The sequence below is a fragment of the Stegodyphus dumicola genome, chromosome 8 (genome assembly GCF_044657685.1).
Source record: "Stegodyphus dumicola isolate Sdum_Otavi_A_Nest chromosome 8, ASM4465768v1".
Lineage (NCBI taxonomy): Eukaryota > Metazoa > Arthropoda > Arachnida > Araneae > Eresidae > Stegodyphus > Stegodyphus dumicola.
This window is the reverse complement of record NC_140775.1, coordinates 21,204,909-21,228,724: the sequence shown is the minus strand read 5'-3', so window position 1 is coordinate 21,228,724 and position 23,816 is coordinate 21,204,909. Positions and strand designations below refer to the sequence as shown.

The following is a 23,816-nucleotide window of genomic DNA, read 5'->3' as shown; positions in this document are numbered from 1 at the left end:
TTGCTGCATCCATCCTTCACGTTAGCACAATCAATTCGTTCTTAAAACCAGCTGCTATTTTACTTTCCAACATTAATGTGTGCTCCGTACTGCTCTGTTAATCAAACCAGTTTCATCTTGATTAGCTGAAGGTCTGTGCATTTATATTATAATTTTTAGGTTCATTATGTAAGAAATAAAATTTAATTAAACTATTACTGTGTTTCTGTTTGCAATTCATGAGCTTTAAGAATGTCAGCAAAATAGTGTAAAGCTAAAAAACTTGTTAAAAAAATAAAAGTATTGAATAAATTAAAAAACTATTTTTAATTATTATACTGTATTAAATTAAACCAGAACGATTTCGAAATAATTATGTAAAGCTTGTAACTGAGAAACAAATCTCGGGCCTCTTTTTTTTTTTTTTTTTTCTTTTTCTTTATGAAAAAATTTTGAAACTATTTTGAAAAGTATCATCCAGTAAAAAGAAGAAAGGGGGGAAAAAATATCTCAATGCATATAATAATTCATTTACAGTACTGGCGAACTAACAGAAGCTTACATTTTTTTTTTTTTTTTTTTTAAATTCTGAATTTGTCCATTTTGCAATGACCCAGAATTCCTTCCTTCAGTACAATTTGTCATGTTTTCTAATTTTAAAGTATGCTCTATTTTTTTCTTTATTATTTTTACTTCTTTGCGCGAAGTAAAGGAAGTATTGCAATTGCGAAAAATTTCCACAAACTCGACATAATGTATAAAAATGAGAGACTGTCGAGTTCCCGAAAAGTCCAGTTTTATGGAATAAGGGGAGGGTTTTTCAGAACTCTTAATATTTAACTGTAAATAATATTATTCATATTGGCATACAAAGTACGGCATACAATTAAATTAATATTGATATTTTATATCAAGTTCTAGCACAATAGGAGTCATAAAAAGAACAAATACCTTAAGATAATTGAGTAAAAAAACTTACATACAAAAATGAAGAAACATTATTAATAATTCTTGGTAGAAAAATATCGCGTGATGGTAGATTGTCTCTTACACTCATTCCGTCATCGCGCAGCTTCATTCCGTAGACGACGAAGGAACAAAATGTCCATATCAGATGCACCTTGCTCCTTCATATAACGGAGCTTTCCTTCAGGCCTTCACTATGGGTCATCATTTTAAGTTTTCCGTTGTCTTCAGTCTCTTTGTTTTCTGATCCATCTCTATTTTTATCCACATCGTTTTTCACCAGTTCACCTATTTTTGCATATCCTAAAATTTCACAATTTTCATTTTGTCCCATCCATTCTTCAACATTACCATCACTAACTTCTTCGCAGCCTGAAATTTTCTAAAGTGAGTCAACTATTTCACAATTTTCTGTCTCTTCTCTGCTTTCGTGAAATCCGTTTCCTGAATGGCTAGCATCTTCCTCCAGGAACGAATGAGACTTATCTGCTCGATTTCACTCCAAGAATGAGTTATCCACCCAACAACATCCAATACATCTATTTTCTTGAGTTTCTCGATCATATCACACCCTTCCTCCAAGGCTAGGACAAGAGATAAAAGAAGTTTACGTCTGTATTTTTTTCTTCAATGCCTCCAAAACGCCCTGGTCCATCGGCTGACACACTGAAATTACGTTAGGAGAGAGAAACATGGCTCTTACATATTCGCCTCGTAACTGTTCTGCATCAGGATGGCATGAGGCATTGTCTAAAATGAGAGTCGCTTTTTTGGTAGATTTTCTGATTTTGAAAACTTTTCCACCGATGGAACGAACTGCTAATGAAACCATTCAGTAAATATTGCTCCATTTATCCATGTGTTTGACTATTCAGGTACCAAACAGGAAGATCATAAGTTGGTTTCCGTCCCATTAGTGTACTTTTTTACGTTTTTAAACTCCCAGGGGTTTTCTGATTTACCTATAGGCGCTAGTTTGAGCTTATGGCTGTCTGTTGCATTGCTGCATGCCAAGATTGTGACACTCTTCTTGCTTCTTTTGTAGCCAGGTGCCTATTATTCTTCCCTGGATGCCAGTGTTTTTGAAGGCAGCATTTGAAAATTCAGAACAGTCTCCTCACAATTATAAATTTGATCTTCAGATCTACTCTCCTTTTCAGTTAGTTTGTGGAAATTATCCTTGAATATTGCAGCATTTTCCAAGATAGCTTTTCCCCACAAATGTTTGAACTCCCTGATGCCGTACTGCATTTTCCATCTGTCGAGCCAGTCAGCACTAGCAGTAAATCCTGACTCTCCTTCTTGAAATTCAGCATAAAATTTTAGAGCTTTCTCTACTAAAACTGGTGCTGAAATGGGTGTTCCCTTTGCTGCCTGAACCACAAATAAAACGCCTCGCTCACATTTTCGTATTCACCATCTATAATACATTTTCTTTCCTTTAAACTGTCTGTACATGTTCTCTCTTTTCACACACCAAGACTCGATTTCGGATTTCCCGCCCCCCCCTCGCCCCATCAAAGTAGTTTGCCCAACATCTAAACCCATGATAATTTTGTTTACCCTCTTCCCTTTGTCCACTCTAAGGCATCTAGTTTCATTTGCATTGGCACGTTAGTTAGTTGTCTTTTCTTTTCGAACAACAGTTTCACTTTACAGAATATCAAAATATCCCAAAAATATGTAACACTTATACGCCTGGATCTCAACTGAGGAACGATACCCGCAATGAACTGGCAGGGTTTTAGTTTGCAATAAGATGCAGTCACAAAACTTCAGACAAGACTCCTAACGTTTCGCAACAATAGAAAGAAATGTGAGCCAACGGCCAGTTCACTAACCTGACTTTCTTCGTATCTTCGAAAGAAGCAAACAGCGTTGTCAAGTATTACAATATATCTTGAAATTCATTAGGCAATTCCAAGAATTAATGGCATAACACGAAAATGGCAAAAATTACAGAAAAAGAACACTGAAATCTTTGCACAGAACAGGAAAGACATACGCATAAATATAATTATATGTACTGTATGTAATATTTTCTCTGTTTTGCCTACAGATATCTTAAAAAAGTTCCTAAAAGGTTGTCGAGTTATCGGGAAACGAGTTTGCGGGACTCTACTGTATCATGTTTCAATGGAAATATCCATTTTGAATCTATTTGTATGATTTTTATTATTTATTTATTTATTTATTTTTGCGTGATGTCTATATGTACAGACAGAGTAAAGGACAATTTTTTTTCGAAAACGGATTGTAAAATGTATTTAAAAGAAATTCAGACCAGAATTTTTTTTGGTGACATCTGTACATATGTACGTATGTATATATCTGGCGTAACTCCAAAACGATTAACTCTAGAGCGTTGAAATTTTGCATACGGGACTGCTACAACATCTAGTTGTGCCCCTCCCTTCAGTCACGGAAATGTTTTAAATGACGAAAAATTTTTTGGAAATGTCCCCCAAAAAAATCATTTTCGACAAATAATGAAATTTAACTTCTAATGCAGAATGTCTTTCTTCCGATTCCTACATTAATATTTGGGGAATTGTTACGCTCGTTACGAAAACAAAAAACTAGAAGCTTGAATCCCGTACAACAAAAATTGACCGCGATATTTAATTTCAAAATTTGCTGTTTTTGAAGTCATTTTCAATTTGCCTTGACGGATCGGTTATTCAAGTTAGAATAATTCGAGAAAATAAGTTTAAATGAAGTGAAGCAAAAAATGTGTATAATTTAATACGCCGAAGTCATGTGATGTCCACATCAGGTTTTTTTACATTACATTCTTAGTTTGGTATACTCTGTAAAAATAGAGATATATAGTCTGAAACGTCACGCAAGAGGAACTCGCAAATTATTAAATTTTAGAAGACATTAATGTTCAAAGTACTGAAGAAATACATATGAAGTGACATCTTTCGGGATAGTGTAGTTTGTCTTATAGTTTAAAAGGAATCAAATCATTTTTGAACCATAATCGAGGGATTAAAACAGCTGAATACAGGTAGTTCGATCCGACTCGAATTCCAGGAAACAAGGAGGTTTCACGCAAATTTTTTGGTTTTTCCCATATGTTATGTTAGAGTCAGTTTCTTTTAGAAAGTCTTCCATGAAGGTTATCTCCTCTAAGGCAGGTAGTCCACGTGTGTTTGGTCCTATTCAAATAAATATATAAACAACATGGACCATTCAATGTTATATCAAATACTGAGCAAAGAGAATTTAAAAGAAGAGTTTCTTTAATCAGAATAGACTTCCATCATTCTAGAACCAACTTAGCTGCTAAATGTCTCACCATTCTCATTCATCGAGACTATTCTGTGGGGTTTATAGTTTTCATACAATTCAAGCTAATTGAATTGATATGACGGCCAGTCTATTACAGGTACCAAAAAGTCATTCTCCTAAATGGTTTTAGGAATGGCAAGAGCGAAATGAGTGTGCTCCGATTAATCCTTGTGTCCCATGTTCCTTGTGCCCGATGATAAATCCCTGCCCTTCGAAGGTGACTAGGCAATAATTTATTATATATTTATTGCACTTTTAATCAGATTTTTCTGCGAGCATTTTCCGTACTTTTGCAAAGAATGTTATTCAGTTTTCCCATTCATTCTCAAGTGATACACAAACTCTTTCAAATTATTGACGACTAAATTTCTGTTCAGTGATGGGTTATAATAAATAGTTTGTAATGGTTTCGCTTTTAAAAAGAATCAAATGAGGTTGGCCTTCAGACTATGATAGTTTTAGCAAAACCGTTTCGAAGAATCTCCATCTGTTTGTAGCTATCTAGAAGGTGTTGGTTTTAGTCACTTTGTAGAGACATTAGGTAATTTTTGAAAGCAAGAGAGATGAAAAATATACGACGCCTTCGCCGGGAATCAAACCAAGGATCTCTGGAATACGCGCCCAGCGTGCAGATCACCACAACACGAAGGCATGCCAAGAAGGCGGGAGAAATACCTTACAACTTGACAATTTTAATTTAAAACATGCTAAAAATTTGTATAGGCCTCGTAGGATAAAGATATCAGGAAATAAATAGTTTCTATGCAAGAATAACGCGGAGAAAAATTCTCGCATTATAAAAATCACCTGAAATACCACTAATTAATATTTTCTAGGGGAACTGTATACAAATATTGACAGAAACAGCTGTGTGTTTTAAACTTCGCAAATGCAAATTATTAACAGCTATCTCTGTTGTATAGAGTTTCTTTCATCTTGGTAACATAAACTACGAGAACTTTACCTAAGACTTAAGTGACTTGTCTTTGAAATTATGACAGAAACGTGGGAAAGGCTGTAAAAGACCCTTTTATTTAATTCAGATAACAGATGAATAGAAGGCACTGCTTGTGCTTACAGAACCAGCCATCATTTATGACTTAATTCAAAAATGTAAGAGAATATAAATTAGACTAAGTTAATCGTAAGCTAGCCAAAAGGCTACACAGACAAAATACGTGCAAGTTGGCTCGAAAATCTAATATCGGCGTGTCAAGCCTAAAGGCGAGAATAACGCAACGCCGCAAATAACCGGCTCTCCAGAGTGCCAACGTGGCCTTCAGCAGGCAGGATACGCTCTGATCCTACTTGATACTGATTAGAAGTTGCTTATGTGGCACCAGAAAGAGCCTTCTTCAGCTAGATACGAAAATTAAGGCCCTGACGGCCTTTGATGAACTAGCAGGTACGAACTCCAGGAACGTTCAAGAAAGTGAGGTAAAAGTGGGGATGTCATTGTCTCCTGCACTACATGTGAACTAATCTAATAAAAGTGATGAGAGACAAAAAGTCACACCACACAGGAAAACAAGTAAACGTTGACAGATAAAGCTAGGTTACGAAGCTGTGATTTTTAAGCATGTGAGCAGCAAATGGTCTGCTGCAATTATCTTCTGGAATAATCTGGTAACTAAGAACTTCCGAAAAGTTTGCAGCATCACAGCTGTTTAGTTTTAAAGAAACGCTTTTTAAGCTTAGTAATGTGGTCCATTATAGGGTCGATTTTCAAGTCGTCACGGATCAGTTTGTTTCTAATTAGGTATGAACCTTTACAATTCTCAGAATGTTATTCTCTACTATCTGAAGTTTGCGGAAGGTCTGCCTTTGAGGCTGACGCCCAGGCTGCAGGTGCATAGCATAGAATAGGCTTTATAATGCACAGGGATATCTTTCTCTTTTGGTATAGAGGCAGTTCAAAAAAATTTCCAAAAGGAGTACAGAAGGTTGGTTGGCTCTATCCCTATGACGTGCTTACTATCTAATTCTACCTTCTCAAATCTTCATTTAAATACTTACTTTTATCTACTTCATCAGAATACGTGCGAACTAGAAATTAGCATTCTGGCAGGAAAATGGAAAGCAAGAAAAACAGCAAAGCGTATTAAAATAAAATAACTGGATAGAGAAACTAAAAGTTACAGTTATTGTAAAAGCATTCATTTAAAACAGTGGTTCTCAACCTCTTTCGTCCCATGCACTCTTTTCACCTAAATTTAGATTATTTTTTAATGCGTTTTATAAATTAAACGAGAAAAAGCATAGAAAATGTCGGTAAATATCAAAACTTGAACAAAAGCAGCTTTTTATTTTCATGAACTAAAATTAAACACTTTAAAAAGCTAAATAAAAAACTGATCCCATTTCTACGGAAACTGAAATCGCCCGCGGTTGCAAATTCTTGCTTTAGAAATATTCGCATATTTTTCGAATTTTAAGTTTTTCGAATATTTCATATCAAAAAAGTGATAAGAAGAACAAAGGCGGGGGAAAAGAAATTTTACTTAGTAATAAGAGCTTTTACTTTAAAGCGAAATCCAAAATATGAGTTTAATACACAACAAATTCAAGAACAAGATTTTAAAAATAAATTTATTCAAAAGATAGAAGCAAAATTTACCCAATGAGATTTAATTATCACTCTTGAGCAGTGATGTATCTACATAAAATGGCGCTTGTAGAAAGAATTTAAACTACACTCCCATTAAAATATTTGAAATTATATTTATATCTTTTTTTTTTTTTATTATTATTTTATTTCAAACATAAAATGGCGCCCTCTGCCATGGCCCTCATGATACTTACTCTAGATACGCCCTACTCTAGATACGCCACTGCTCTTAGGTTTTGAAATTAATATTTTAATGCAGTTATAAGGTATTTTCTCTCTCCTTTCTGAATTTCTTTGTGATGTAATTGGAAACATACTCAAAGCGTGTTCGAGAGGCCCAGGGTTCGAGTAACATCTCCTGCTTCAAAAAAACCTAATGACTCTTAAATGTTTGACAAAAAATATCGAAGTTCAAATATTTTACATTTTCAGAATCTTATAAAATCGAAGCAAATGTAGAAGTGGAAGATTTATTTCAAGAATTAGCATATATAAATATTTGTACTACATATCTGTTAGAATCAATTAGTTCTAACTAATTAATTCTAATTATGAATTTGTTTTTGATGCAATTGTGTTGTTCTAAAGATGTAGTTCAACTTTAGTTTTAGTTACTCACGCTCTGACTGTTTTTTTTTTAAACCCCGATTATTTCCGTTCGTCCCTGTCGTGTTTCGCACGCACCATGGCAAGGAGGTCAACACTTTTTCCTATAAGTGTGCCTTATTCTTATTTTAAGTACTAGTTCATTCTTAGCATGAACTAATTGTCGACTGTTGTTCGACAATTAGTTGAATTAGTAGACATCTTTTCGAAAGATTGAATAACATGGCTGGACTACAACGTAAAGTTGAATCTGGTCACCCGGCTTGATATTCGCCTCCACCTCGTGAAGAAGAAAATTTTATTGACTATTTAAAAATCTTGGCAATTGACATCAGTCCTTTCAGAGATCCTGAGAGACTGGTTCATACTGTATCGTCATCTGATGGAGCCTGTTTCTCCAAGCTTTGGAAAAATAGGAAATCTACGCTAGTAAATTACACTAGCTACTCGCGGTATAATAAAGTCATGCTATGTCATGAATAAATTAGTGTCATTTTTGAATAATGGAACTCGGCAACGTCAAAAGCAAACGAGCGCCAAACGATAAATTGGCGAGAGAGGATTCTACTTACCTTCAGATGCAGAAGTCTTAAAGATATTATACTTGCAGTGTATTTGTGCTTCATTCCTTTTAGCCTGTTGCCTTCTTTTATGGGATATACGCTTGATAATATTGCCTAATAGGTAAGCCTGAAGATATATAAAACTTATAAATGAGTATCTTGTAAGTTCTTTACTTTCAACTTAAATGTTTGTAAAAACTGTTAACTTTGATTTGTATTCTATTTAAGAAACTCTCCAATAAATAAAGATTTCATAGTTATTCTAACTTATGATTCTTTAATGAAACTGTTCTAAATAGAGGATAGTGTACTCAAACGCCTTAACTGTGTTAAATCATGACATATCAATATTAAAACACAGTGTGAAAATAATGTCAATAAATGCTTTTCATGGTAACTAGTACTTTTGTAAATGCCACTGATTCAATTTAAATGCACAATGCTATTTTTGTATGTATTATTATATATTACCTTAATTGCATATATTCTATTTCACTCAGCTGCGCTAATAACATGAAACATTTTAATAATAATTTCATAAGCTTTGCACATCTTCAGCAGCACCTAAATACTATCTGCTTAAATGGTAACCAAAGCGTTAGGCTACATCAAGTTTTATTTTACCTTATTTAAATGCTGATAATATTTTAACTGTGGAAAAGATTGGGGTTGGTAGTTTCTTTTATAGTTTCTAGTCTTTTTTCCTTTTGTTGCTGACTGGCATTTTCCAGAAATATTTACCAGAATCATTAGTCTCTTCTTCTTAAAATATAATATTTCTTTAATTTTCATTATATAAATATATTTCAATCAGTTTAAAATTTGAGTTTTTAAGGTATTTTTTTGCTCTAGAGAGGTTTCCATTCTAGAATTTTCTTTTAAGTTTTGTTCTCTAGATGCTTGCTTCCATTGTGAGTTTTAAACAAAAATTCATTTTAGCTAATAAATAAATAAAGTTAGTTTACTACAATGTTTAGTACAGCAGAAGTCTATATTCAAATCTGATATAAAATTTTATTTCTAAAGTTAAAAATAATGGAAAATTATACCATCAACATTTAAAGAAATGTAAACTTGCTACATTTATAAACTTACTACTCATGTTGGTTATGTGGCTGATCGATTTTTTTTGGGGGGGGGCGCATAACAAAAGAAGTTATGATGCGTCAATCATATGATTACATAGTACCATGTTGTTCAAAATACAAAAAATTCTAAAATCAACTAAAATAATATAGTGAGCGCAACTAATTAATGTTATGAAGAAAAGGACCAGAATGAAACTATAAAACCAACTAAGATGACATACGAATGAACCCTGATTAGTCCTGTGATGAACAGATTGATTTATACAATCAAGGTAAACCAGGTAAAATCTAATTACAAGACAAAACATTTAAAATACATCAAATTACTTTAAAACTTTCAGACTAAGTAATAAAACCCAGTTTCTTTTAAATATTTAAAATTTAACTCTTGTCCGATTAAAATGTCACGAGTGACCTAAATATTAATGTTAACTTATGAGGTATTTTCTCCCTCCTTTCCACGTACCTTCGTGGTATATCCGAAGCACGTCCGACGCGTAATCGGGAAGTCCGGAGTTTGAAACTCAGCAAGGGCATTGTGGATTTCTTCAATTTCTTGACATCGAAAAATTCTAAAACATTTTACAAGTGCAATCGAACCAAAAGGTCATGGACGATAATTTGTCACCACCAGGATTTGGCGACTGTGGTGTAACTGGATAGTACGTCTCGTATGTTATCGGGAGATCCGGGGTCCGAATCCTGGAGAGGGCACTACACGTTTTTCACGTTCCTGCATCGATATAACTTAATGGCCCTATAAAGTACTTTATACGAAGTGCGTTGAAATAAAAGCACTTTACTAAAATGTGTCGCACTGATAGAACAGCATTACAATTTAAACAAAGGAGTTCGTTATTAGCTTTTAGTAAACAATTAAACGAGTGAATTGAACAGTGGTCGACAAAGGACTTCCTTTCTCGGTTCCTAGTAGTCTCCCAGTTTTTTACTCTGTATTTTATGCTTTTCAGCTTGTTATAAAATTGCCACTTGCTCGAGAACTTTTGCTGGTTAACAATAATGACATCTCTCAAAGGGATACGTTGAATGGTTAGCTCAAGACCAAACTTTCGCTCTGTTGGCTGCCAGCTCGGCATTAGCTTGGATATGAATGAAAGTCCATTATATACAGCAGTTAATTCAGAAGTCAAGATTGAAAAAGCATCATGCAAATGCCTGCTGTTCAATATGGTTGCCAATCACAAGAAAATGTTACAACATGACATCTGTATATATCGGAATGTAACTTCTGCATTTACGTCTGTGTTCTAGAAAAAGTTTTTTGTGTATGATCTTCTTAGTACTTCGATTATTAAGATAATGAAAACACTACGGACCGCCACTGACCTATGAACAAATGAACACCCGATTGTCACTGGGGGTAGAGAAAAGTTCCTCTCATTTCAATCTGAAACAAAAGCCAAAATAACATGCTGGGACAGTACCTAGCTCCTGAAATCCAGGCTCATCCTTTCCAGCTGTAACTATAGTCTCCAGGCACGGCAAAAGCATAGACGGATTTATTGTCATTTGGCAGATGCTGTCTACTACATACTTGCTGATCCCACCTTGGGAAGAGCCATCCGAGACGAGCGTCATTCGCCAAGCAAGCTTCCATGCTGATTGACAATCCTAGTTTAATAATGGTGCCGATTTATTCTAGCAGTGATGAATCTAGTACAGTGTTTCTCATTCTGTGTGCTACGGGTTAAATGTGCTGCAATGGTGTGCGACAAATAATTAAAATTGCATAGGTTTTGTAACTTCGAAATAATATTTGTAACTATCTTACAGTTTCAGAAAAGAATTTTTTATTAATTAAGTTTCCCTGCATTTTTATTTGATATTTTGTTTTCCCAATTGTAACTGATGCTGATTCAAACTGGCTCTCTCATCAACAGATATGCGAAATAAGGTAAGTCTTTAAAATCCTTTAATGTTGTTGCACTGCTGTGAACTAATTAAAAGTATTTTACTAATTTAGCTGTAATGGAAAAATATTTTACAAAATCTAGTGCTTCACAAATTGAAGGTAAACAAAGAAACAAACGGAAGTGTAAAGATGACTACATCGAATTCAGATTCATTGTAAATGAAACGGAAGACCCTCAAATACCATTCTGTGTAGCTTGCAAAAAGGAACCCGCAAATGAAGCTCTCGATGACTGAAAAGACATTTGGCAACTTTACTTGTTACCTTGTTGATTTCTGAATCGAAAAAATTAAATCCTTCATTTTCAGCAGCCATATAATTTTAAGCGACAGCCTGGTGGCGAAGTGGCTAGCACATCGCGCAGTTGCACCACAGGACCGAGGTTCGATCCCCGGGCTGGACAAAGTGTCCTCAGCTTTTCATCCCTTGAGTGGGTCGATAAAATGAGCACCAAGTTCACTTGGAGACTAAACACCGGGTGTCCTGCGACAAGCAGACCACTTGTCCAGGGCATAGTTGAACTCCAGGGCCATGACGAACTGTGAGGTCAAGGAAAATTTAAGGCTCTGAATTTTTTGCTTTTAAGTTTGGTTTTGTTCATTTACTTATGGCAAAGCACTCGAGGGCTATCTGCCTAAGGTGAGGGATGCCTTTATAGAGGTCTTTCTAAGGAAAATTACGACCCCCCGACAGAACTACTAGTGTATATCGACTTTACTGCTCGCCCACTGTTGGGCTTTTCGTAGAAAGAGTTTAATAGAATGATAATAAACAGAGAAAATGTTTCAGCAACTTTTGTTGGTTTATATCTGAAAAGACACTAATTTAAACCAATACAAGTGCATCGATCATGTTATTCTTTAGCTTTTTCTGGTATCTAGCGAACACTGTCATTATAAACATTCACCCTCTAAAAGTATGCTAAATTGACAAGGTCTAAATTCATATAAAAATAGACCCAGTGTAAAATATATATATCACTTATACTTTACAAATAATTTATTTTCTATATCTGAAAGGTTCTAAAATCTGTCGAGAATCTATAAGTGTACAACATAAAACTCCATTTGACATCAGTTAAGAAAAAAACTAATGCTAAAAAACATTTTTGTTCTGTTGTGGCTTTTAAATTAGAGTCAGCCCATAATCTAAGCTAAAAACACAGTTCCTATACTGAAATACTGTAGAAATGTCAGTGTGACACTGGAAGTAAATGACTGGATTGCAGAAGCATGATTTTTTAAATGCTGACAGTAACTTTTTAAGCTTGTATGACAAATAAGGGTGCTTTGTGAACATCTGTAGCTCTAAAAATTATTCACAAGAAAACTCGCTACATCGCCAAAATGCATTTATGTGGCAATCCATATATGCGTGCGTGCATCAGCAGGATGAGGAGCACCTGTTTCTACCTTTAAATTCGACTACTAATTGTTTTTGTTGCATTGAGAACACTTATTTGCTTGTAAAAAATCAAAATGTGATGAAAAAGGAAGTGTATTTCTTCAGAAATATGGCATTTTGCTAAACATTAGAGAATGCAAAATTTCCCATTCCATGAAGCTGTACTTTCTAAGAATTTAGTCCCTAAAAAATCACCATTCAGATGAAAAACGAATTAAATACCAGTAATAATTCTTTTACTATTTAATCATCTTCCAATAAATATTACTTATAAGATCATAGCTCTGTATCCACTACCTAAGACAAAGGAGGGGAGGTTTAGTAAGTTTCATACATTACCAGTTTCAAAATGCAATCAAAGTAACAAGGGTTTGTACGATAGCCGAAATACTGTGTTTCCATGCATCTGCACAATAGTTTGGGGCTGATGTAAGTAAAATATGGGAAATGAAAATGTTCACTGTGTGTATTGACTGTTATTTTTCTCAGTTTAGAGGGAACTCTTCAAACTCTGAGCTCACACTCCAATCAGATCATAAATATATTGATTGGTAAGCAGTTTCAGTTATCAGAGGTCAGAGAGTATGTAACTTATCTTTCGTTTTCAATACCAATACTTTTCTTTATACTTTCTTTCACTCTTGCTCCTAATATTCACCTTATTCTCACTTGAAATTTGCTACCAGGGGTGTCTTCTTTTTAAATTCGATTTACCACAATAAAGGTCTTCAGATATAAGCTATAAATACTTGGAAACTACTAGCATGATATTCCATGAAGTACTTCGGAAGATATATGCTATTAATTATTCAACTATTAGAGCTCACGAAAGTAGCTCTACAATTTCATCTCAATGACCAGAAATGTGTTGAGGTTTAGTAATGAGCAGGTGTACGGAAAATTCTACACATCGAGCACCTTCTGCTCATCACACTCTCTATGGCTTTACACTTAATTACTATAGCTTCTCTCCAGTGCCACCTACCGAGTACTTTACCATGGGTATAGTAATACTTGCTATCACTACATCTATGTTGATTACCATAGACAGTGACGCTATCTCTATCAGAAGTTCCTGCATGAATATTCCAAAGTGAACAAGCACTTTGAGGGAGGACAAAATTTCGACACTATATAAATATACAATGTATAAGATAAAAATGAAACAAATATGCAAAATAAATATAATATCCCAGTATGATAGTTTATGAGTCTTTCAGTTAATTTTAATGATTAAAAATTTGTTAAATTTTACTTGTCTATCAGATCTAGACCATCTACTAAGAAATCAAACAAGCTCTTGCCTGTACCTGTATAACTGCTGTTAGTTGTATTCATGGAGGTAGGAACAGAAACAGCACAAAGCATACAACCTTCTTTCTTCCGTTTTGTATGCTGTTTTGTCTGGCAGTTAATGTGCCATGACAGGCAATGAAATTGACAATATATTATTCATTAATTAAATGATAGGTCTGTGCAGCATAAACAGTGATACAAGTAATAGCTCTTAGTTTTTTACTTTAAAAAATGCTTTTAAGTTCTATTCATCCTTAATGCTTTTTATTCCATTCTTGAGTGACTTAAATAGCATCTACATAAGCTGTCCTCAGTGATTCTAAAGTTTAAACTCTTTATCACACTGTTGAAGACCCCTTTTGCATTTTCACTTGTGACAAGTCACAAAAACTTCTAACTACTTTGCCAATCTGTATGCTAACATACAGACTGTCACATATATAAAATAATATATAAAATTACATATTTAATATATAAAAATATGGATTCTACTGAAGCTCAAACAGTGTTACTGGATTACTTCATGCTGACTCTTATTTCCCGTTTCTGGTCCTTCTTCTGGTTCTTTCCTTAAGACTGTATAATTAGAAAAACTTTATTTAATCAACAAGAGAATTACATGAAAATTTACTATTATTTACTGCAGTTCCCTAATATGAGATGTTTCATAGATAGATTTAAGGATGCCAAATATGACAACATGTTAAATTAACCCTCTGAATAGTGCAGGTTTTTATATCTGTCAAAAAGACCCATATTTAAACAAAATTCATTAGCTAAACTTGTACATATCTTATTTTAATCTTTATTTTCATAAACTTACATTCGTTAAGATAATATTCACTTTATTATAGAAACTAAGCAAACAAAATTATCTTAAATCATAAGCTAAGATACACTGTACAAAAAACCTCATGCTGAAGAAAGCCACTCAGAAGGTTGTTCTTTTTATTTCCTTATACAAAGTAGAAAGGAAGTATTGTAATCGCAAAAATTTTAAGACCTCTTATTTCAATGAAAATATCCATTCTGACCGCTATCGAATGCAATTTAACAATGTTTTTGTGTGACATCTATACATAAGGACAGAATAAAAGACTCTTTTCCTCAAAAAAGTTATAAAACTGATTTAAAATGAATTCTGAAGAGAATTTTTAGTGGCATCTGTACGTACGTACGTTCCTGCATAATTCAAAAACGAGTAGCCTCAGAATGTTGAAAATATTTATATACGACTGTTATAACATGTAGATGTGCACCTCGTTTTTTTGGTTACAATTGGCTGCTCGTACTTTGCTTGCAATCAGCTGTATATATATATATACGCTTGATATATATATATATATATACGCTTGATATATATATATATATACGCTTAATATATATATATATATATATATACTTGGTGTGTATATATATATATATATATATATCCTCTGTTAACTGGCTCAGTGATCTCAGTTTCATTACTCTTATATGTTTGTAAGTTGTGCATTTTTTGCTTTAAAAATGATTGAATTATGTTGTTCTTATCTTCTGGTTAAGGTTTTTACACCTTTAGTAAATCTGCATGCAATATTTGTGGAGTTATCAACAATTTAAAAGTAGTTTAAGTGCAGATAAGCCTAATTGAGTTTGCGATGGCAGACATGTTTGTTTACATCAAGGATGTCAAACTTGTGGCCCGCGGGCCGCTTGCGGCCCACAACAAATATTTTTGCGACCCGGCCAATATATCGGCAAATAATAATATATAATAATAAAATAACATATCGACAAAGAAAAAAATGAAATGTTTACTGCTAAGTAATTAACAATAATTTATTCAGTGTTGTTAGATTACTCACAGCTAGCTGACACACACACTACTTAAATTACAAATCCGTGGGAGTAGCTTGCGTTCAGCTACCTTCAGCTTTTGGGGCACACGTGCACTCAGAACTTGTATGCATCCCCCGATAGCCGAACTCATGGTCTCAGTTTTCCAATCATAGTTTTGTACGATATATTGGTGCATGCATTTTGCTTTATTATTAATTATTACTTAATTCATATTGTTCATATTGGATTTCATAGTTATTTATTTATTTAGTTTTTTTTTTTTATTTACAATTGTAATTAGATTTGCTTCATGTTGCCTTAGCAACGCAGACGATTTTTGAAAAGACAGCTGCGTTGGAAGGTTAAAAATAGAACAGCGCCTGCATTTAATACCTAATAAATAAATATCTCGTAATTGCTGTTGCCATCCACAAAAATCCAGATATTTATAGATGTTTCCAGTATATTCAAGAAATTAATTATAAAGCTTATAAAAGCCGAGAACAAACAACTCATCTCAGTAATAGCTGTAGTTCTAGCTAACTGTTTGTTTACTTAATGCTGTGATTGATTTGTAGCGATTTTGCTGTGAGATAGAATTAATTTCTCTGTTTTAAGAAACGTTTTTTGCTAAACGTTGATTTTTGCTAAACGTTTGACATTTTGTGATATTGTTAGAATATTTTTGAAGAAATATTTCAGCATTTTGATTTATCTCTTGTGGAAAGAATAAATTTTTGTTAACTTTTTAACATTAACTGTGTTTATTCCAGCCCTTTGTATTCAGTATGTCTATATCAAAACCAAGTGGTAGTAAAATTAAACGAAAAATCACTGACGAACATAGAATATTCCAAGTAAAATGGGAATTAGAATATTTTTGCTGTGAAATAAAAGATAAGATAATCTGCTTGATATGTAATAATACTATTAATGTACCAAAGTTATATAATATTAAACGTCATTACGAACAACACAAATCGAAATATAACAATTACGAAGGATTAATGAGAGAAGAAAAGTTGAAAGAGCTCAAGTTAGGAGTGAAAAAGCAACAGTCCATGTTTAGTAAAGTATTGCAAGAAAGTGAAGCGGCGGTACATGCAAGCTACGTCTTGTCCGAGTTGATAGCTAAACATTCGAAGCCTTTTACTGACAGTGATTTCATCAAGGAATGCCTAATGAAAGCTGGAGAAATTGTTTGTCCTGGAAATGTGAAGGCTTTTCAATCAATTTCATTGTCTCGAAATACAGTTGCGGAAAGAGTTGTTACTGATTTAGCCGTATTTAAGTGATCAGATCAAAGCAAAATCATCTAGTTTCGAAAGTTTCTTCATTGCCTGTGATGAGAGCACGGACATTAGTGGCAAAGCTCAATTAGCAGCGTTTCTTCGTTCTTGTGACAAGAATTTTAACATTTTTGAGGAATTACTGGAACTAATACCGATGCCTGGTACTACCACAGGAGAAGATATATTTACTTGTGTTTTTGGACTTCTGCAGAAATACAATCTACCTTTGGCAAAATTAAATCCTGTAGCTACAGATGGCGCTCCATCAATGACCGGGAAAAACAAGGGCTTCATAGCATTACTAAGGAAAAAACTTAGAGAAATTCACGGTTCAAACATTCATCATATGCATTGTATTATACATCAAGAAGTTCTATGCACGAAAGTAATAAATATGAAGAATGTTTTGTCATATATAAAAAAAAAGTTATAAATTTTATAAGATCTCGAGGTTTAAATCAGCGTCAATTCACTGCTTTCTTAAGTGAGTTAGATAGTGAATATTCGGGTTTGTCCTACTATACCGAGGTACATTGGTTATCTTGCTCCAAGATTCTCAAACAATTCTGGGATTTGAAAGAAGAAATATGTCAGTTTTTAAAAACGAAAAATCAAGACGTAAGTTTGTTTTACGATCCAATATGGATACAAGATTTATCTTTCTTGGTTGATATAACCAAACACTTAACTGATTTAAATTTATCGTTACAAGGAAAAGATCATATCATTACGAACATGTTTGACATAATTAAAGCATTCAAATGTCAACTAGTTCTTTGGGAAAAACAACTTAAAAATGAAGATTTGACGCACTTTCCGACGTGCAGCATGAACAAATCAAGTTTAGATGATACTTGTTCGTATCAAAAATACGCAGAAAAAATTGCAAATTTAACAACAGAATTTGAAACGAGGTTTAATGATTTTAGTTCCCTCAAAGACATTCTTTTTTTTTTTTTTTTTTTTTTGTTTTCTTCGATTTTCTCAATAATCAGTACCCAGCCATATGCAAATGGAGGTGATCGAGATTCAATGCAACTCAAATTTGAAAGCAAAATTCATTGAAGTGGGCGTGCCTGAATTTTACAAATATTTACCAGCCAGGTTTGAAAATACTCGAAAATTCGCATATGAAATTATTTCCATGTTTGGTAGCACTTATCGGTGCGAACAGTTATTTTCAGTCAGGAAAGGTAATAAGTCTCCTATTAGAAACCGTATTAATGATGCTCACCTTGGGTCAGCGTTGAAAGTTATCACTGCAAACAAAATTTCTCCCAAAATAGGAAAGATAATAGCAGAGAAGTGATGTCAAGTATCAGGACGTAAACATTAAATTTTTCTTGTTCTTTTCTATATAAATATATATATATGTTTATTATTGTATTATTCGAAATAAATCTATATTTCTATGAATATTGATTTTTTTTTTCGGTCCGCCTAAAGTTAAACCTTGTTTGTTTGGCCCAAGTGTACCTATGAGTTTGACATCCCTGGTTTACATTTTAAACTTGGCAAAATAGCAGATTTGTTGCCAATCTAGAGAAACTAAGCTTCGCAACAACAAAGAAAATGCCTTCTTTTATTATTGCAAATTAAATCATGCTTAATCCATTCTGGAATTTATTCAAGGAAATAAGTGTTTAAGATTTACTTCACAATTTTTAATACAGATATTTTGAGTTTTTATGTATTTTTGCCTTGTCATGAAGTGAGAACTGAATTAGTTGAATGAGAAATACTGAATCGTCTGTGAAAAACAGTTTGTTTGTTTTGTTTGCTTAATTTCTTTTATACATTGTTTGAGATTTATTATAGTATTTTAATACAACATGTGGCAATGATTAAATATAAATTTTGAGTATTCTGAGTTATAAAATGAATGAAATGCAACTCTGTTAAGTGAACCTAGCGCCACAGTGTGACTACGGTAAACAAATATAGTGAATTTTAGAGTTCATTTATTTTATTATGGTTTTAATAAGTTTAAATGAAATGCAAGAAAAAATGCATACAATTTAGTATTCCATACAAGGAAGTATGTGGTGTACACATCAGATTTTTCTAGTGGTAAACTACTTTACCACAGATAACTTCTGCTAAAATGACCCTGATGCCAAACCTAGCAATTCATTACAAAGATAATTGTTCCCCACAAGTGCAAGTGTGGATTCTTAAGCTTGCAAAATCTACTTTAAACATTCAACATAGGTCAAGATGGCAAAGAGCATCACATATGCTCTCTGAAAATCAAATAGAATTGATATGAAATGTAATTTATTCTAACTTATCACAGAAGTAGCTTATTGTAAATTATCCCAAAATATATTTAAAGCAAAGAATGAACACGGTAAAATATACGTATTTAGATGAAGCAAGAAACTTTGAGAATATCACTCAAAGTTAAAATGAATCAATACAGAAAAAAGTAAATTAATTGATGACCTTTTTTTATAAAAAGGATTTAAATGAAATTAACAGTTTACACTAGCTACATTACAATCAGAAGCAGTTACATGAGCTACGTAACAGCCTGCTGTTATCACATCGAAGCTGGCTACATTCAATATTGAATCTTCTTTATTTTATCAAAAACATTTGTTTGTATTATTTACAGCTGATGACAAAAACCTTTCTTGTAACAGTGTCTCTAGTTCCATATAAAACTACATTGACAGAGGCTGAGGAAATACTCTTTAAACCACTGAAGATGGTAAGTTATTCATTCTTTCATTACTTTGAAAATCCAGCAGAATGTTTTTGTAATAATAGATCTAAATGTAACATAAAATTCCATTCAGATAACATCAGAAATTTTTTATATTTTACCTATTGCTAATAACTGTTTCCTTATCATTAAGTAATTCCTCCATGCACTGATAAACTTTTATAAAATTAATTTACTCTTTGTAAAAGAGGAAAATCAACAAAATAATTAAACAAAATTGTTATTAAATTGAATTGATTATTAAAAAAGGGGGTTTCATGAAGTGATTTTCTATATTAAAAAGGAAATTAGTACTGTTTTTCTGAGGTAGAATTGACAATCTCATTACTTGTCCAGTGATCTTTTCATTTCCTCTAAACAGAATGCATCCTTCCTTTAACATTATTGTTTAACCTGTACCTTTATGCTAGTTTCGATAGTCTCTCTGTCTAACCATTTAATTTGTATGACTGTGTTAGTTACTTACAGTGTTAATTTAAATTTTTTACAGTTCTGTACTTTTTCATTCTTTCACAATTAAAAATATTCATGTAAACTTAACTAAAATGCTACTTTTTTAGAATATTCTCTGGATAAAAAAAAAGAAAAAAATTTCCAAGTTTTCTTAAAAGGTTTAGTTTATAAAATGTGCAAAATAAGATAACACTGTGATACAGGACAAAAAATATAACAAGTATTTTTTATAGAAATTATGTTTTTAATTGTATGATGCAATTAATAAGCAACAAGTACTCAATTTCATACACATTAAACCAAGACCAAATAATAAATACAAATGCATTACAAATCAGCTGAATAACATTTCCAAAAAGACAGAAGATCAGTAGTTATTAATTGATAATATACTAGTCGATTAAGTTGATAATGGCAGTCTCAAATGCACTTAGTTAAAAGTAACCTTGTAACTGCTGTTGAAGCTCTTGTTTCACAGAGTCAGGAATTAATTCTAAAATAAAAATCTTCATTTTGTAAGATACAACACCTTAACAGTTTAAAATAAAGGAAAAAAAAAAAAAAAAAAAAAAAAAAAAAAAAAAAAACTTAAATAAAGACTAATAATAGCAAAAAATATAAAGCATTGACATCTCAAACCATTTCAATGAAACGAGCCAAATTTTTATAAAAGGGAATTAAAATAGTTACGTACTAGTTAATAGGTAACATAAAAAATGTATGTTTATGATATATCAGATTTTAATATATGTTTATAGCAGTCCACGAATAAGTTTAATGAAAAACAATATTGACAATGTATTTCACTACTTTGGCTATAATGAAAATATAGATTATATCCCATAACTTTCAGGAGAGGTTAAGAAAAACCCACTTTATCAATTAACAATGAATCTGTTTAGTTCATATTATTCTGCAGCCTTTTGTATTAACTTACTTTATATATTTATTTCAATGCATATGAAATACTCCAAAGCAGCGGTTTCCAAACATTTTGGTTCAAAGAGCACTTTTTAGAAACATTTCCTCTGATGGAGCTCCTTAGGTCTATCCAGTGTCTTATAAGTGTTTAAGAATAGTATTACAGGGGTAGGAAAAAAGCATAGATAGTAAGGGAATGTAAAGTACTGAGATATCAAAATAGTTGATCAATGTCCATGAAAAGAAACTATATTTAATTTTTTATAATTTACCAAAATATCTCAATTTATTCACAGCATGATATTTTCTAAAGTTAGCTATACATAAAATTCTTTCAAACCTCAATGAATCAAATCATTTTGTATTATAACAGACACTTTACATTATTGCTGAAAGCATCATTAACACTTTAATTCCTGCATACCCACCAGTGGATTAATGATAGGTTTGTTTTGGAGGCCTCATGAGACAGATAACTACTGATCTGGGTCACAGCAACATTCAGGTTTGTGGCTACATATATCACTGGTGAGTCACCTTTTCTGTAGTTTCATATAGGAATAAAAATTTCTTCAGCCTCAATTGCACCAATCACTAAATTGGTTTTTGTGCGAGTTAGCAGTTAATGTCTTAAGATCATTGCAAAAAACTTGGTTCCTGCAAGTTAATGATTAAAGGCAAACATATACAAATAGATATTCATTCACTATTTCTTATTTGAAGTGTTCATTACTCATTATACAAGACATTTAATTTTACTGTGAATACAACTATAGTGCACTGTAGCTTTAAATTAAGATGTATGTCATTGAAAAAAAAACCTTTAAAATGTTAAATGAGCCATCTATGGTTGCATTTTTGTGCACAGGTTTCTAATTTTACATTCAACTGTTCGTAACTGAAGCAAATGTCTTATTCTGCAATAACATCGATTTTTGATAAATTGTTTAGGTATAAGCAGCAAGTTCAGCAAGATTCTGAATTCATCTTGTATGCAGCCAAAACTCCAATTACTATGGTTTAGAAATGCAATTTTTAGTTTGCTGCGAGATGTTGAATCTATTCAATCTAATCAATCGTATTCCATAGTGTTTATGCTGGCTAGCTTTTTATTCATATTGAACACATTCAGTACCCATTAAACATCATACAAGCATCTTCTCTTGGGGTGTCAGAAAATAAAATTCAAATGCATCTTTAAAAGCTTCAATATAAGCCTGAATTTTTTAAAAATATGTTTCTTAATTTTGATGTTATTTTCTTCCAAGAAGACTTTTATACGATGGATGCAATCATTATTTTCCTTTTGAAGCACATCACTTAAACAAATTTATCATAAAAGATACTCTGGCATTTAAATCAAAAATTATGACATTCTCCCCTAGCAGTTATAGGTACATTTTGATACAAGTTTTGACCAATGTGACATTTTACACACTCATTCTTCAACGTTTTTAATCTTCATTAATGCATTGTTATGGTCCATTAAAAAGCTACTGCTGTGCATGCAGCTTCAGCAAATATGTCAAAATGCTTTTCCTCAAAACAACCATCTTACCTCAGTGCACAGTAGGAGGAACTCCAGTGGTTTCTTGAATCTGCTTTTAAGAAGTCATGATTTTACACAGTATATTATTTTCTTTATTAAACAGTTAGTAGCTACACAACTAAACCCCCAAAGAAATCAAATACACAGAAAACTTGTATAAGAATCATTAAGAAAACACAGCATTATTGGAATGAGTATTCACAATAAAGTGACTTGAAATCGACTAGCTGAAAACTTAGCAACGAATTTATACGTTGCTAAGTTTCAAGATGCTGTGAATAGATTCCAGAATTCTCATAAGACTGAGAATGAGCAAGTTTCTTGGAATCTCAGTTTCAAGGAATGGCGAAGTGTCATCTACTAGGGGAGAGATGAAACATGCTTCACTTTATTTCTTATGATATCTTTAATTTTGTGTACTGCACTTTTGTACATCTATAGTAACACAAAAGAATTCTAGCAAATGGGGAAGTACCGAAAAGTTTCTCAAACTGCAAAAGTCTCTGATGGAAAGGAGAATTCATGTGAATCATTTAAAGAATATCAGACTTATTGATTAGGAAAATTCATCAAATAAGGACAGTGGAATCAAACTTCAGTCAGTATTTCAGTTTCATTTTGTTGATATCTCCATGGCTCCTAAGGAATTGCAAATGGAACTGATTGCTACTAATAAAGCATGATGAAATCCCAAAGATAATACAGTAAAATCTTCAATTTACGCTAAGTAAAATGCAATAAAATAACCATGTATTTAGCAAAAAGAATACAAAATGCTTTCTTTTTTTTTTAACCACTTATTGTGATCAATATATTTCTCCTTAATATGACCAAAATCAACATGCCTAATAGCCTCAGATGATGGATACTGACCTTAATGTACCAGCTAAAAGCAACAAATTTCCATGCTACAACCAAATACTTAAATACTTTCTTACAAAAAGCAATCACAAGTAAGTTATTAAAAGGTTTTTATTTAACTTCAGTCTCTTACTGCTCAACACTCTCATCAATATCATGGACTGTAGTAGGTATCCCTATTTACTCAGAAATGATCTTAATGTTCTAGATCTTATTAGGAAAACCAGATGCCACACTAGCAAGCATTGCAAAATTTCAGATTTTTTTAGAGTGGGTCAGAAGGGATGTTTATAACATATATTTAGCAATGATTCTGAAATAATTGATTTTGTATAGCACAGGTAGTGAATTCAATAACAGAAGTAATGAAGCTATATGGAAGTGATGAAGCCCTGGCCATGTATGGCATGAGTCTCCAGACTGCCTGCTCATAATAATTCTTAATAAATTA

General features: G+C 32.7%; 1 protein-coding gene and 1 long non-coding RNA gene across 4 annotated transcripts in view; one reads left to right on the top strand and one right to left on the bottom strand.

The window, feature by feature from the left end:
* The first annotated feature begins 7,035 nt into the window (after nucleotides 1-7,035).
* LOC118187980 (uncharacterized) overlaps nucleotides 7,036-23,816 on the top strand; it is a 29,040-nt gene continuing 12,259 nt past the window's right edge. Inside the window, exons 1-2 of the long non-coding RNA XR_004758041.2 lie at nucleotides 7,036-8,140; nucleotides 19,471-19,566. This is a non-coding gene — a long non-coding RNA (uncharacterized LOC118187980). The remainder of the gene's footprint in view (nucleotides 8,141-19,470; nucleotides 19,567-23,816) is intronic.
* LOC118187979 (uncharacterized) overlaps nucleotides 20,258-23,816 on the bottom strand; it is a 28,363-nt gene continuing 24,804 nt past the window's right edge. For all 3 annotated transcript variants that reach the window (XM_085821649.1, XM_085821648.1, XM_035358294.2), the window contains one exon: nucleotides 20,258-20,527. In XM_085821649.1, the coding sequence (XP_085677775.1) occupies nucleotides 20,469-20,527 (59 nt within the window). In that variant the 3' untranslated portion in view covers nucleotides 20,258-20,468. The remainder of the gene's footprint in view (nucleotides 20,528-23,816) is intronic.